The sequence below is a fragment of the Hydra viridissima genome, unplaced genomic scaffold (assembly GCF_058129835.1).
Source record: "Hydra viridissima isolate aposymbiotic clone 2 unplaced genomic scaffold, HvirCarnegie_v1 scaffold_7, whole genome shotgun sequence".
NCBI classification, from domain to species: domain Eukaryota; kingdom Metazoa; phylum Cnidaria; class Hydrozoa; order Anthoathecata; family Hydridae; genus Hydra; species Hydra viridissima.
Genome location: NW_028324306.1, coordinates 10,521,184 through 10,537,000, shown reverse-complemented (window position 1 = coordinate 10,537,000; position 15,817 = coordinate 10,521,184). Strand labels below are relative to the sequence as shown.

Here is a 15,817-nt window from a genome sequence, read left to right as displayed (position 1 = left end):
TGAGTACTGTGATTACACACAACCCAGAGGTTCCTTCTAGAGTTATATATATATATATATATATATATATATATATATATATATATATATATATATATATATATATATATCATATCATATCATATCATATATCATAAAAATATTTTTGATTGGTTTTTGAATAGGATAAGTTTTGTTTATTGCTTCCTAAGCTTTTTTCCAGTTATTTTGGCAGTTTGTTTTTTACCCAGGTGATAAAGATATATTTTTGCATAGTTTTCTGAAATAAGTTTAATCAGTGCAAATAAATGGTTATCAGTTATAGCTGAGTCAAACATATGAGAAGTTTGTTCATTAAATATTTTTGAGTAATCAACTGATCTCAAAACAGCTCTAGAAATGGCATTTTGAATTTCTATTTCATTTGGAAGGTTGTCATTTATTGAGGCAAGCAACCTTTGGAAACATCTTTCAGTTTCTTCGCATATGATAGCAACACTTTTAGTTGGTTTAATTAAACCTCCTCTGTCTTTGAATTTTAATAAACTGGTTTGTTCAAAATGATAAGAAAGTACTAATGCATTCCAACATTTAATGCAGATGGTTTATTGTAAATTTACGTATCAAATTTTTTGATAAGATACATAATGTTGATAATGTTTGATAACATACAAAATGTATGTTATCAAAACATTCCCTAAATGATTTGTTTTGAATAACAAGTTAAAAACAATTGACTCAATTATTGAGAGCTGAAATATTACAAAGAATAATATATAAGTAAAATAACATATATTAAAAAAGAATATTTTGTACTTAATATTTTTATTAAATACTATATCCATTAATTACAAATATGTATTAAATAATCCTAGAAGGAACCCCTGAGTTGTGTGTACTCACAGCACTCAGCTAATAGTTCATGCAGCATGTACATATCTTATCTTGCTACAAAAATTGAAAATATAAAATTTGTCAAAATTGTAAGTAGACACCACTGCCGCTTACCATACAGTCATGTTATCAACCTTCTAGCAGACTGAATTGGGTAACTAAGAACTAAAAAGTACATAGATTATGCATAAATATTATTTTATCGTAAATTGCACTTAAAAGGTATGTCGAACATTTTGTACCTTAGTATCAAAAAAATTAATTTAGTTGTCTGATTTTTTTAGAAATCATTTCATTTCTTTAAAGTCATTAAAACTTTATTTCATAGGCTAGTTTTTCTTTCAAAACTCTATTTATTTTCTTTAACATTTCTGTAAAAAGCCTTATAAAATGTACATCGATAACCGCTATGAGCTCCGATCGCCGCCATCTTGGAAGGCCAATTTTGGCTTCAATTTTTTTTGAAAAAGGCAATCGAATACGCTATCCAGTTATATTTTGAGATCAGTGTATTCAGTTATGTTTTGAGAAGTGGTCCCACACCTGTCCGGAGAGCCTCAAAACATAAAAGTCATGCTCAAAAAAAAAAACCAACTGGGTTAAGTAGCCCATACATCCATGTTTCAAAATATAAAAAAATTGAAATCATCTGCCTACGTCCAAGGAAAAAAATTGACTTTAATTTTTGTGGATTTTTTTGTTCCTTGCTTTATCGCCCGGAGAACCTCAAACCACAAAAGACACACTCAAAAATAAGAAATTAATAATAAAACTGATATTACTATTATTGATATGCATAGTCTATACATAGAGGCTTTAAAAATAAAAAATTAAGTCATCAGTCAATGTGTAGGAAATCATTTTTACTTTGAACTTGTCAGTCATTTTGATCTTACTTTAAATAAAAAAGATTACTTTATCACTACTTTTTCTTTGAATTTGAATCATTTCTAAACTTAAAACACTGTCGCAAAATAAAAAAAAACTATTAAAAGAGTATCTATAATTAAACTTTGGCAAAGGCTGTTTCAAAGTTCTAAATATAATAGTTTTTATTTACTGTGGGTTTTTTTACAAATTACAATTACACACAGGTTAAAAAAAAAAATATTTAAAAAGATGAATAAATTTTTGAATCAGTTTAACTAAATCCATAGTTATTTTCTCAGTTGATTTTTTTTGTCACAAACACTTATTCTAAAGTAGCAAGGCTTCAATGTTCATTAAAGATGCAACAGACATATTTCACCTAAATGTGCTTGCTATTGTATTCAACCACACATTTTTCAAGCCAATTTCCATATTGTGGATGTAATTTTGAATGTTTTTATCTTTGCCACTGAACAGAAAAATTGTTATGAAGAGTTTCTAAAGATTGTTCACTGAAGGACCAAGGGATTTTTTCTTCATTCTAATAAAATCATCAATGTGAAAAAATACGATGTGCACTTTTGGGGTCACACTTACAAATCCTAGGCTTAAAAAGGATGTCCGAAATTCCTCAATTTTATTTTCATATTCCTTTTCAAGGACTTTTCCAAAGCAGGCTCTAACAACAGCACTGATTTTTTTGAATGTATCAATGATGACCATGAGGAATCTAGGTTCTCAAAGAGCTGATCTATCACTTCAATATTTTTTAGGAGTTTTTGGCAATCATTGACAGCAAATTGTCCGCCATGATATGGTTGGATTGTAATGTTGAGTCTTTTTGGGCACTCATCTGCTTCTGGCAATGCTTCTTTAAGTGCTTTGAACAAGTGATTTACTATCCCAACAAGCAGATGAAGTTCCATTGGGGGAATTAGTTCGAAAATGAATTGGCTTGGATCAACTTTTAGAAGCGGTTTATGGACAACATTGTTGAAAGACTTTGCCCTACTAGTGTCACCACCTTTTGAAAGAAAGTCTGTGTAACAATTTTAAAGGTCAGACAGCGTCCTGAGCGCACCTTTTTCAGCTAAGTTCTTTACTTCACTATCACAGTATAGACATGGGTGTGAGCTAGAGTGACATTTCAAACCAAATAAAATGTTAGCAACTTTCAAGTCGCAAGAGACCACAAAGTCTACATTTCCAGGTTGAACAAGCTCAATAAAGTTTTTGATGTTGCTGTAATTCTCATGTAGATCCTCTGTAACTGCAATTAGAAATTGCTTTTTAACTTCACTGTCTTTTAGAGCTCGAGAGGTGACAAATTCTTTTGAAGGTGGGCTGCTTGAATCATCTTCATCATTCATTCTTTGAAGACTTACTGTAAGCTTTAGGAAGCCTCGACTCCTTCAATCCCAAGTTTCATGAGATGACCTGCTTGAAGTTGTCTCATAAGTGAAACTTCTGCTAGAAAGTCAGAGACGTTTTTGCAGTGAACAACTGTGTACTCTGTGTGGCTTTTTTTCGCCTGATGATGCAAGTGTAGTTTTTGTAAAAAAATTTGCAAGTTGCAACCCTGCATCATGAAAATTTGCTCGATAGTTTGGCTCAAAAAGAGGCGATTTGTAAACCAAATTTAGTGTTGTTGCAAGTTTTTTGACTACAATATTAGATATGCCTGTAGCTTGCTAAATTGGCACCAGGTCTTGGGCACTTAAATTATACTTTTCTGCAGTTGTTGATTTTGAACATGATGCTCCTAAAGACAAATTTTAAAAAGCCTTGTTATGAAATGTAATCTTAGAATAGACAAAACGGGACTTTTAAAAACAGGAATGATACAAAATTTAAGTTACTGAGGGAAACAATTTTTCTGTTGAAATTTCTCTAAGGTTAAAATTTAAAGAAGTAGAGTTGCATTTATGAGGTAAGCTTTTCCCTTGTGGTGACAAACAATCTGAAAATCTTTTCAGGGGATTTGTGGGATTTGAAGTTGTAGAATTACAGTTGGAACCTCTTGTCACACTCTTGATATTGATAGTTTGATAATTGTAAAGAGAAGGCAGCTTGACAGATACTCCTCTTTCAACCCTTCTAAGTTGATTTCTACACGTTCCACACATTCCAGTTGGAACTCTAGAGTCCAAAAAGTCAATGTACGTTGCAAAAATGTTTTTGAATCTCTCAAAAACTACACCAGAAATTGGTGAAAAGGTGGAAGACCGCGTTCCACCACTTCTAGAGAGGATTCTATGATCGTCAGATCCGTCAAGAAGGATCCCTGGATATCATCAGTCGAGATACAAAAGCAATTAGAGCTGCCTGTATCGGACCGAACAATCAGACGACGTGCTGTTGAAGCCGGATTGTTTTCTCAACGCCCTGCAAAGAAACCGCTGATTTCACTAAGAAACCAGAAGAAAAGACTCCTGTTTATTACATCTCATATTAACTGGAATGTGCAGAAATGGCGAACTGTCCTGTTCAGTGATGAATCGAAGTTCAACATCAGTAGGAGCGATGTTTTTTTCGATTTACGTTACTGCCATAAGACCGTGAAGCATGGTGGAGGCAATGTAATGGTCTGGGGGTGTTTTTCTGCTAACGGTCTAGGTCCAATACATCGAAACGATGGAATAATGGACCGTTTCATGTATAAAAATATCCTGAAAGATGTTATGTTACCTCATGGTGAATGGAATATGCCAATAAAATGGGTTTTTCAGCAAGACAACGATCCGAAACACACTGCAAAAGTAGTCAAGCAGTGGTTTCAAGACAACAACCTATCGGTGATGGATTGGCCGCCTCAATCTCCGGATCTCAACCCTATCGAGAACCTGTGGGAGATCGTCAACCGCAGAGTTAATCGTGAAGGTGTTCGTAATAAGGATCAACTGTTTGAACAAATCCAAAAGGCCTGGGCTGCGATTCCACAAAGTTTCATTGATCACCTGATCGAATCTATGCCTCGAAGATGCAAGGCTGTGATCGACAACAAAGGATTCGCCACGAAATATTGATAGCAAAATACAGCTTGGTCAACATTTTGTCGAGTTGCACTTGTTTTGTCCAGAAGGAAATCAACTTTTTTTAATACTTTTGATTAATTTATTAATTTTCGTGTACAAATAATGAACTTCGTAATGAATAAAACTTGAAGAACTCCGTCTCTAAACAGTCACATAGTTATTTCTCTGAATTGAAAAAATGCAGCACTTTTATATAAAGAAACTAAATTAGCATTATTTGGTTGCAAATGTTTTGTCCAATACTGTATATCTATGAATTGTATATTTTAGGCTTTTTTTATATTTATCATTGTATATTACTGTTGTATTAAAAATCGATTTTGGAAATATTGCAAGTGTAGAGTTCAACATACAATTTTGTTTTATTTGCCGATTCAATATATATATATATTATATATATATTGAATCGGTAAATATATATATATATATATATATATATATATATATATATATATATATATATATATATATATATATATATATATATATATATATATATATATATATATATATTAGTCACGATTAATTACGTTTATTTATATTTTGCGATATTTTCTACAGCGCATTTAAGCGTTGATTCAACACTATATTTCAACCTTTATTGGACGTCTTTGAGTAACCTTAAATCGACGTTTTACTATCAACGTTTTAAATCCTTGCAAAATCGACTGCTTTAACAACGTTTATGCAACGCTTTTTTAGTAACGTTTTTTCAACGTTTAGTTGCGACATTTTTGTAACGTCTTTTAGTAACGTTTTTTCAACGTTACGCAACAACGTTTAATCAACGTCTCTTTAACAACGTTACATATCTTTGCAAAATTGATTACTTTGTCAACGTTTCCGCAACATCTTTTGCGACCGATTTTCAACGTTGATTCAACGCTGACATGTTTGCTGGGTAAACAGAAACAGAAGAATCTGACTAAGTTCTTAATAAATTTAAAGCTCCATCTAACCTAGTGGGCACAGAAACGTTCAAAAAACGTTTATTTCACGTTTTTATGTGACGTGTCTTTTGGGTGTAACATCCGTTTACATGAAGTTACGAAATCACGTCTTTTTTGGACGTGCCGTGAACGTCTCAGATAAACTTACAATAAACGTGTTTTGGTCGTTTATTGCACGTAGTTAAAACCAGTTCTTGTGAAGGAAAATTTGGTTGTTGTCGTGAATAAGTCTTCAAGACGTAATTGAAGGTGTTTGGCGTGTTTGAAGGTGTGTTTGTGTGAAGGCGTGTTTGAAGGTGTTATTATTTTGTAGATGCTAATGAGTGTAGGAGTTAAGGTATTTAATTGTTAATGCATAAAATGTGTGAAAATGACGCGATTGCACGAATGTATAAAAAGAGAGTGTATTTTGTAAAATGTATAGATTCGCAGTCAGATGTAAAATATATTAGCAAGTTTAAAAAGTGACTCTTTAGTGTCTCAGGGAAAGTCTAAATAATTCCCCACACTATTTGGTGGCGACTACTGCCAGGACGAACGAAACCTACGAGTTAGCGAAGAATGGACTAAGAACGAACTTACCAGAGAGAAATCAACATGTTAAGAATGAACATTAAAGGCATAGAACGCAACACGATTAATGGCGACAAATCCAGGATAATCTTTGCGTTGGACAAAATAACAAATTTATTGGGAAGATTTAAAATGGCAAAGGATGAGCTGACCAGAAAAATGCTTGACGACCGCGAAAACATCGATTTGGTAGAAGAATGGCTTTCGAAACCAGTAATGGAAGTAGAAGCAGCGATTGAAATCAAAAACAAAATGTTGGACAAATTGGATTCAATAAACAAAAACGAATGCATCAGAAAATTCGAGTATGAAAAAAAAATCATGGAACAGCAGTTAACGATTCAAAAAGAAGCAGAGCAAGCCTCATTGAGAAAACTTCAAAGCGAAGAAGTATTTAAAGAAACTAAAAATGAAAGAAACCTTGCGCAAATCTCTTGGAAACGAAAACGAAGCTACTCAACAATCCGTCAAGCTACAAAAGTACACAATCACAAAATTTAATGGCGATTATAAAGACTGGTTGCGATTTTGGAATCAATTCACCGTAGAAGTCGACAACTCAAACATATCAAACATCAGCAAATTCAACTACTTACTAGAACTCGTCGAAGGAAAGCCCAGAGAGGACATACTTGGTTTACCACATTCGTTGGAGGGATACGATGAAGCTAAACGCATACTACAAGAAACTTACGGAAAAGGTATTTGGATTCACAAAGCATTGATTAAAGATTTGGAAGGATTGACGGCTATACGCAGCACGCACAAAATCAAAGAAGTTCACGACTTTTACAACAAGCTTGCGAGAACTGTAGAACTATGCAGAAACTTCAAATGGCTCAATCATTCGTGTATTCATTGATGGATAAACTTGGACCAGTTCGTGAAATACTCACACAAAACGATGATGGATGGGAAGAATGGGGACTGGAGCAACTTGTCGAAAAGTTTCAAAATTACATTGAAAGGAATCCGTCGAACTCAGTTTTTAAACCAAGCGACGAACAAACAAAGGGCGATAAAAAGAACACAAACATGCAGTCAAGGTCCTACGAACATCGAAGCACTACATTCAAACAGTACAATGGCGGTCTTTATGATAAAGAAATCATGGCAACTAGTGGCAAGCATGGATGTATCTACTGTGGGTTACAAAATCACAAAAGCGAGGATTGTACAAAAGTGCTAACTGTTGCAAGACGCAGGGAGATTTTAACAAGCAAAAGATTATGTTACAACTGCGTTGATTACGGACACTCGGCGGTAAATTGTAAATCAAGAGGATGCAGAAAGTGCAACAAAAAACATCACACGTCCATTTGTCAAGATGGGAACGCAACAATGGACGGTAAAATGGAAAATAAAAAAGAAACATGGGAGCGGTGCTTAATGCAAGTACAACTATTCACCCAACAGTGATTGCAAAAGTAAACGGTGAAAAAGCAAGGATAATGTTGGATACGGGTGCTGGAAGTTCCTATATATGTACAAACTTGATAACGAAACTAAAGCTGAAACCTACACGAAAGGAATATAAAAGTATTGAACAGCTCTATGGAACGGTGGACAAGCGTGTGGAAATATATAACATTACGCTAGAATCAACAACAATACCGGAATTTAGCATCAAAGTCGAATGCACCAACGCTGAAAAGGAAACACTCACCTTTTTACCTAATCCGATGATCAAGGATGTTAAGAAGCATTTTGTAAAACTAAGGAGACTGAAATTTAGCGATGATGAAGGGAGTGACGAACTTCAACCTGTTCACATCAGTCTCGGTGCTGCTGATTATCAGCGAATAAAAACCACGGAACCGGTAGTTCTCGGAAAAAATCCGGATAAAGATCCAGGAGCCGAACTAACAATGTTTGGATGGACTCTTTCTGGGAGACGAACACAATTGAGTTCTGGTATTGAGAAAAGTTTTTTTTATTGAAAACTGGTCGTGATGAGTTCGAATGTGTAGTTTAGAAGTACTTGCATTATCAGACACAAGCAGCGAGTCAATGTTCCATCAAGACTTTAGCGAAAAACTGCATTAAACTGAGGAAGGTTATTATGAAACCAGAATGCCGTGGAAAAAGGGTGTTGTTAAACTGCCAAACAACAGAAATCTAGCTCTTAAATGATTGGAAAGTGTGACGATTCGTTTGAAAAAACTTAAAAAACTAGAGCAGTATAATGATATAATGATGGAACAGATCAATGAGGGAATATTGGAAATGACACCAGAAAAACCTACGGGAGAAATTATTAACTACGTTCCTCATCAAGCGGTAATTAAAGAAAATGCCGAGTCAACGAAAATGAGAATTGTTTATGATTGCTCAGCAAGAAAAGACGCTCAATCACCTTCATTAAACGATTGTCTAGAATTGGGACCATCGCTGCAACCCTTAATATTCGACATAATCATACGAAATCGGATAAGTAAACTCTGCATTTTAGCTGATGTGAAGAAGGCGTTTCTACAAATTAGAATACACGAAATGGATAGAGACGCACAACGATTAATTTGGTATAAGGACTTAAAGAAAATGGAAATAACGGAGTTACGATTACAAGGGTGATTTTTGGTTCAAGTTCAAGCTCTTACATTCTTGGTGCTACCATTAAAAAGCAAATATCAAAATACAAGGATATTTATCCAAAAACGGTGCTTGCTATGGAAGAAGATGCTTATGTCGATGATATACAGGCAGGTGGAGAAACAGAAGAAGAACTTATCAGGTTTAAAAATGGATTAACGCAAATCTTAATGGAAGCTGGGTTCCAGCTGCACAAATGGCATAGCAACGTCAGCAATCTGAAAAGGGACGCTGAGGCTAAATCAACAAAAATACTTGGGATTCCTTGGAACAAAGAATCGGATCAACTATCGATTGGCTATACTGCATGCATCACTATCGGAAATAAAAGAGTAATAACAAAAAGGAAAATGCTATCAGCTCTCAACAGTGTCTTTGACATATTGGGATTTAGTGCACCTGTATTAATCATTGGAAAATTACTATACAGTCGAATATGCTTGTTAAAACTCGGTTGTGATCAACAAATTCCAAATGAACTTTCAGAAGAATGGAAAACCTGGATCAAGGCAATAAACATCAAGAGAACTATTTCAATTCCGCGGAGTGTCGTGTCTGGAAGAATCATTGAAATGGAGCTCCATGGATTTTCAGACGCAAGTAAATCAGCAGTATGTGCATGCATCTACGCACCGAGGGATCTTAGTATTCCAAGACTTGAGCTGGTAGCAGCGCACACCTTGAGCAAGTTAATGAATTATGTTAGGAAGACATTAACCAAGTATAATGTCATTGAAGTATATCATTGGGTTGATAGTACTGCGGTACTTTACTGGTTAAAAGAAAGGGGAAGTTGGTCACAGTTTGTCAGGAACCGAGTTCAGCAGATCTTATTGAATGGAGAAGTAAAATGGCTATATGTCCCAACAAAAGAAAACCCAAGTGACCTTGGAACAAGAGGAGTGAGTCCTGATAAGTTATCAATCTTGTGGCTAAATGGACCTATACGGTTGAAACACAAAGAAAATTGGCCAATCCAACCAGAAATAATCGAAACGCCGTACGCATTATGTGAAACTATTAGTGTGAAAGAGAACGTGAGTATGGCAACAGAAGAAACAAAGGGACATCATATATTTAAAGAAATATTGAGAAAACACCAAGATTGGAAGATTATAAGAATATCATCCTTTATAAAAAGGTTTATATACAATTGTCGAAATGAAGTAAAAATAACAAGACCGCTAAAAGCTGAGGAGATGATGGAAGCGGAGTTAATGAACATTAAGTTACTGCAAGAAGCTGTTGCAATAAAGTCCGATGTGGAACTTAAACAGGATGAGAAACAGCTTTGGAGATGTTACGGAAAAGTCTCTGGGTATAATCCGATATTTGTACCAAAAGGATTCCAACTAACTCTAAGAATTATTGAGCATCATCACGCAAAAACGTTACACGGGGGAGTAGGAGATACCATGAGTAGCATAAGAGAAAGATTTTGGATACCGAATTTATGAGTTGCCGTAAAAAAGGTCATTCGTGAATGCAATCTATGTAAGAGATATAGAGTGAAGCCGCTTTTACCGCCAACGAGAGCAATGTTACCACGCTTTAGAACTGAAGATATCGAACCGTTTACGGTTACAGGTATTGATTTTGCTGGTCCGCTAAAATATAAAACGCCACAAAAGTTGATTGAAAAATGTTATGTTGCGCTGTTTACATGCGCATGTACAAGAGCTGTCTACCTTAGACTTTGTCATGATCTATCGGCAGGAGAATTTCAGAGAATTTTAAAGGAGTTTGTTGCAAGAAAAGGACCTCCACAAATGATGATTAGTGATAACGCAAAGACATTTGTGGCAACAGGGAAGTGGTTACTAACACTAACGAAAGATGAAAATCTCACAAACTATATGGCTACCCAAGCCATAAAATGGAGGTTTAATTTGTTAAGGGCGCCGTGGTGGGGAGGTTTGTTTGAAAGATTAATTGGAATAATGAAGAAAAGTTTGTCAAAAACAATCGGTAAGGGCATCCTAAGCTTCTTTGAATTGGAAGAAGTATTGTTGGATGTGGAATGCGCTATGAACTATAGGCCACTATGTTACCAAGGTGACCAATTCGATAATCAAGTATTGACGCCAAATGTATTAATGAGGGGGAGACCTGCAATTTTGCTTAAAGAAGATATTGATTTAATAACAAGGGGCGATTGTGCACTCCGGAGAGTCAAGTTTGTGAAAAATTGTAAGAATCACTTAATGAAAAGATGGATGAACGAGTACGTGCACGCAATGGAAGAACGACAACAAGCAAAGGAAAAGAAAGGTAATGCAAAACTCCCAGGTGTCGGAAGCATGGTTCTCATTAAAGACGATGTAAAAGACAAGGCACTTCTCAAAATTGGTCGAATTGAAAACAACATTAAAGGGAAAGATGGAGTTGTTCGTGGTTTTAAAATACGCTTGGGAAATGGTTATGTAATTGAACGACTAATTCAGTTGGTGTGTGACTTAGAAATGGTTTGTGAGGCAGGAAGTGGAATCGAATCGAACAAGAAATTGGAAACTAGAGCTGAAGAGGATATCTTGAAAAGAGAAACGAGACTGGCGAAATTGGATGCAAGACAAAAGATCAATTACATCATGGAAAACGAGATGGGAGATTAAAGCCGAAGTCTCAGCTTTAATCGGGGGAGGGTGTCGTGAATAAGTCTTCAAGACGTAACTGAAGGTGTGTGAAGGTGTGTTTGAAGGTGTGTTTGTGTGAAGGCGTGTTTGAAGGTGTTAATATTTTGTAGATGCTAATGATGAATTCCCTTCTGACGGAATCACCGATTTGAGCTTATTTTCCACATTTATGTTATAAAAATAAAAAAACTGTAATGTGCATATTGTTATTCTATATTCATAAAACTGTAATGTGCATATTGTTATTCTATATTCATATAGAATAACAATATGCACATTAAAGTTTTTTTATTTTTATAACATAAATGTGGAAAATAAGCTCAAATCGGTGATTCCGTCACGATGGAATTCATGTAATGAGTGTAGGAGTTAAGGTATTTAATTGTTAATGCATAAAATGCGAATTTAAGTTAAGCCTTTTTGATTAGACCTTGCCCATTCCTAACCAAACTATTCCCAAACCTTGCCCATTCCTAACCAAATACTCCCCAGACCACTAACCTCGTTCCCAACCTCCATATACCTAATCCAAACAATAACACAAAACCCAAACTTCCCCTTCCCCTTCCCCTTTATTTAAAGAAGAAAACATAATAATAATAATAAACAAATAAAAGAAATCCACCGCCCCATTGTAAAAAGAAAAGGAAATCCACCGCCCTCACAATACTCATCAAAGTTTATCATTTGTTCAGTTAGATTATGCAACTGATCCAACCGCTGTTGTTGAGTCGCCGTTTTTTACAGAGGAGCCTAGACCTTCTTGTTCAAGACAGTCATCTTTTCCATCAAAAAAGGGAAGAAAATTTAAAAAAAACTGGAATGAAAAACATAAATGGGTTTTACATGACTGTCAGAAAGAAAAAGTTTTTTGTTCTACCTGCATCAAAGCTACCCAAATGAAAATGCCTTTACCTCGTAGTTCAAGAGAAAAAGATTCGTACGAAGCTTTTATTTTAAACGGATTTTCTAATTGGAGAAAGCGTCACATATTTTTGGTTCTCACGAGCGATCTGAACTCCATAGGGCGTCTGTTAGTATGATCGCCTCAGCAACACTGGAATTGACCGTTATCCAACAGCTTAATCATCACCAAAATAAAGAAATGATGGATAATCGTACGGCTTTATCAAAAATATTACAACATTTCTTTATTTGGTAATTCCTCAATTTCCTTTAAGAAAAATTTAGATTAACTATCAATCATTAAATTTATTTAGTAGATAAATAGATGTTTCTTCTAAATGTATTAGGGAACGCAAGGCCTTTTCATTCGTGGAAAGGTTGAAAATAATTCAAACTTTCACATGCTACTCAAACTACGAGCAGACGATCCTCTGGAACTGAAGAAATGGTTGAATCGTCCTAAAAAGCAAAAGTGGCTCTCGCCTGATATTGAAAACGAAATCATACAAGACTTTGCTCATGCAACGCTTCGTAAGCTATGCAAAAGTATAAGGGAATCACAATTCTATAGTTTGATGGCCGATGAAACAACGGATATGTCCACGAAAGAACAATTTTCGATCTGCATTTAGCGTGTTAATAAAAAATTTAAAATTGACGAGCTTTTAATGGGATTTTAGCAAACCGAGAACATCAAGAACTGTTTAATGGACGTTTTATGTCGATATAGCCTGTTGATTCAAAGTTGTCGGGGCCAATGTTTTGACGGATCGTCTAACATGTCTGGAAGTATCTATAGGTTTCAGGCTTTAATGAGTGGGAAAGAAGAGCGGGCTTTTTACGTGCACTGCCGCGCTCATAATCTCAACTTGGTAGCACAAGATTCTGTTGAAAATCAAACAGAGATCAAGAATAATATGAATTTAGTGCAATCATTCATCGTATTTACCCGTGGATCTCCAAAACAATTGGCATGCTTCAACAAATTTCGAAGTGTTGAGGATGTAGAAAGCGGAACATCACTGCGGCCATTTTGCCACACTCGATGGATCCTTAGAAAACCGTCCATTATATCTATTACGAGTAACTATTCCGCCATTATCAACTGCTTAGAGGATTTTAAAAATCATTCTGATAATTCAGCCAAAAATAAGTCAGAAGCAGCGGGTTATCTGGAATCTTTTTGTAAGTTTGACCCATTTTTCAAATTGGAAATTTTGCGCATGATCTTCACGATAATCGAGGGTGCTAATACAGCACTCCGGTGTAAATATTGCTTTATTTCATAGTGTCTTTTTCGTAATATATTATTTTAAGCAAATTATAATTTTAAACGTTTATTGAAAATTGTTTTAGGCATGCAGCTTAATTTTTACAAAGCAAGAAATACCATCAACATGTTTAAGAAGGTGTTTAAAGAAGCCCGGGGCGATACTCGCTTCAAAGTCTTATGGGATGCAGCTGTTGTAGCAGCAGAATGTAGTTTACCTGACAATCCAGAGATGCCACAGAAACGTAAAATTATATCAAAATTTACTGGAAGTGGAGTTCCATACTTTGCTACGACTCCAGAGGACCACTACCGCCAGCTTTTCTATGCATCTCTGGATAGTATTATAACGGGACTTGCGACCCGTTTCAAACCGACTGAGACCACTGAGCATTTAGCAAATGTAGAAATATTTCTCATTGGTTGGTGCTTGGAAGTTGGATTCGTTGAGGCTTTTTACAAAGATGACTTTGAAGATTATAGAGAGCTACAACTCCATCGCGACATATTTATGGATCATGCAAAGTTCAAGAATATTCAGCTAATTAATTTTGAATCAGTTTTGAAAGAGCTTGTAGACCATGATGGTGTCCTTTCTCAATCAATTCCACTGATTCCCGAGTTTGTGAAGCTGGTAAAAATTTTAGTATGTATGCCTGTCACCTCATTTACGTGTGAGCGCTCTTTTTCTTGTCTTCGTAGGCTAAAGACTTATTTTCGTTCTACAATGTCTCAGGAGCGATTGAATCATCTCGCTATTTTAAATTGCCATCGCGATATTGCCTACACTCTTGATCTAGATGATTTGATCGATGAGTTTATAATGCGTGCTTCCATACGCATGAACACATTTTACTTGAGAAAATAAATTACATTTTTATGCCCATTGAAAAAACTTTTTATTTCTTATTTTAGATTTTCAACTCCTACAAAATACTTTATGCCCCATCCGGGAAAACTAAAACTCTACGCCTATGAACAAGAAGGGTAAAAGCTAACATGCTAATCGATCGCCTCTTTCTTATCATGTTATATACAGGGTAAAGGTTAACATGTCTATTGGCTAATGTGTTATCATTATTAGAATAGAGCTCTTTATGCGTTTAAAACAAGCAGGGTTTCGGTGTGATATGTTTACATTCATATGTAAAATTGTTTGTTAAAATATGTTTTAATCGAATTAAATTGGTTTTAATCAAATAGCACCTCTGCGCTGAGTCTTGAAAAAAAATAACATAAGCTTTGCGAGGTATCGCAATTTCTTTCTGAAATCCTGTCAATTTGTATGTCCAAGTATAAAATTTATTTTAAATCAAAATTATTTTAAATAGCATATACATAAATTTTCATTTTAACCGTTATTAATCGTCAAAAACCGAAAAAAAAAGGTCTGCTATGCAGTGGCGTACCAACATGGCCTAGGGCGGCACTTGGTAATATATATATATATATATATATATATATATATATATATATATATAGACTACATTAATGAATGTATGTATAACACATTATCTTTCTCCACTTTCTTGAAAACGTTTGTAAAAAACAAAAATTAGCAAATACCATCTTTATCATAATCTATTAGTTTATATGTATATATATATATATATATATATATATATATATATATATATATATATATATATATATATATATATATATATATATATATATATATCCATTAATGCCATTTTATCACTTATAGAAATTTATTTATGTACACAAATGACTAAAACATTACTTTTGATTGTTTATTTTAAATGATAATACAATGATGTACAATGTACAGTAAAAAAAAAACAGATTTACAGCAAAGAGTTACCTCTAGAAACACATTAAAATGCTTTCTTGCGAGCCTTGACTTCTGCAAATCGTTTGATTAACTCATCAAAATTCACATGTTTTGCAATTTCGTTTTCTACTGATATTATGGCCAAGCTCGTCAAACGAGACTGGCTCATTGTAGAGCGGAGATTTGAAAAACTCCTCTCACAAGAAGCCACGGACACACATATAGTTAGAAACAGTTTAAGAGCTTCAGTCACGTTTGGCAACGATTCACGAAAGTCCATTTCGATGATAAACTGATAAAACATTTTCAAGAATGTCCAT

The 15,817-nt window shown here is 34.7% G+C and overlaps 6 protein-coding genes across 6 annotated transcripts in view; 5 read left to right on the top strand and 1 right to left on the bottom strand.

Annotated features, from left to right (window-relative positions):
- The window catches only part of LOC149886089 (uncharacterized), a 282,044-nt gene that overhangs the window by 132,299 nt on the left and 133,928 nt on the right, over nucleotides 1–15,817 (bottom strand). The gene's annotated exons all lie outside the window — the stretch shown is intronic.
- On the top strand, nucleotides 8,495–8,875 carry LOC149886103 (uncharacterized). Its single transcript, XM_090094324.1, has one exon. It carries the CDS (start codon nucleotides 8,495–8,497, stop codon nucleotides 8,873–8,875), a length of 381 nt encoding a protein of 126 aa, XP_089950450.1.
- LOC149886102 (uncharacterized) lies at nucleotides 8,971–10,350 on the top strand. The gene has a single exon (XM_090094323.1). The coding sequence runs from the start codon at nucleotides 8,971–8,973 to the stop codon at nucleotides 10,348–10,350; it is 1,380 nt and encodes a 459-aa protein (XP_089950449.1).
- LOC145198611 (uncharacterized) lies at nucleotides 10,432–11,505 on the top strand. Its single transcript, XM_080074146.2, has one exon. The coding sequence runs from the start codon at nucleotides 10,432–10,434 to the stop codon at nucleotides 11,503–11,505; it is 1,074 nt and encodes a 357-aa protein (XP_079930272.2).
- Nucleotides 11,883–13,064, top strand: LOC149886101 (zinc finger MYM-type protein 1-like). The gene is made up of 3 exons (XM_090094322.1): nucleotides 11,883–11,900; nucleotides 12,222–12,563; nucleotides 12,780–13,064. Exons 1-3 carry the CDS (start codon nucleotides 11,883–11,885, stop codon nucleotides 13,062–13,064), a joined length of 645 nt encoding a protein of 214 aa, XP_089950448.1.
- Nucleotides 13,212–14,570, top strand: LOC145181426 (zinc finger MYM-type protein 1-like). The gene is made up of 2 exons (XM_090092045.1): nucleotides 13,212–13,698; nucleotides 13,789–14,570. The coding sequence occupies exons 1-2, from the start codon at nucleotides 13,212–13,214 to the stop codon at nucleotides 14,568–14,570; spliced, it is 1,269 nt and encodes a 422-aa protein (XP_089948171.1).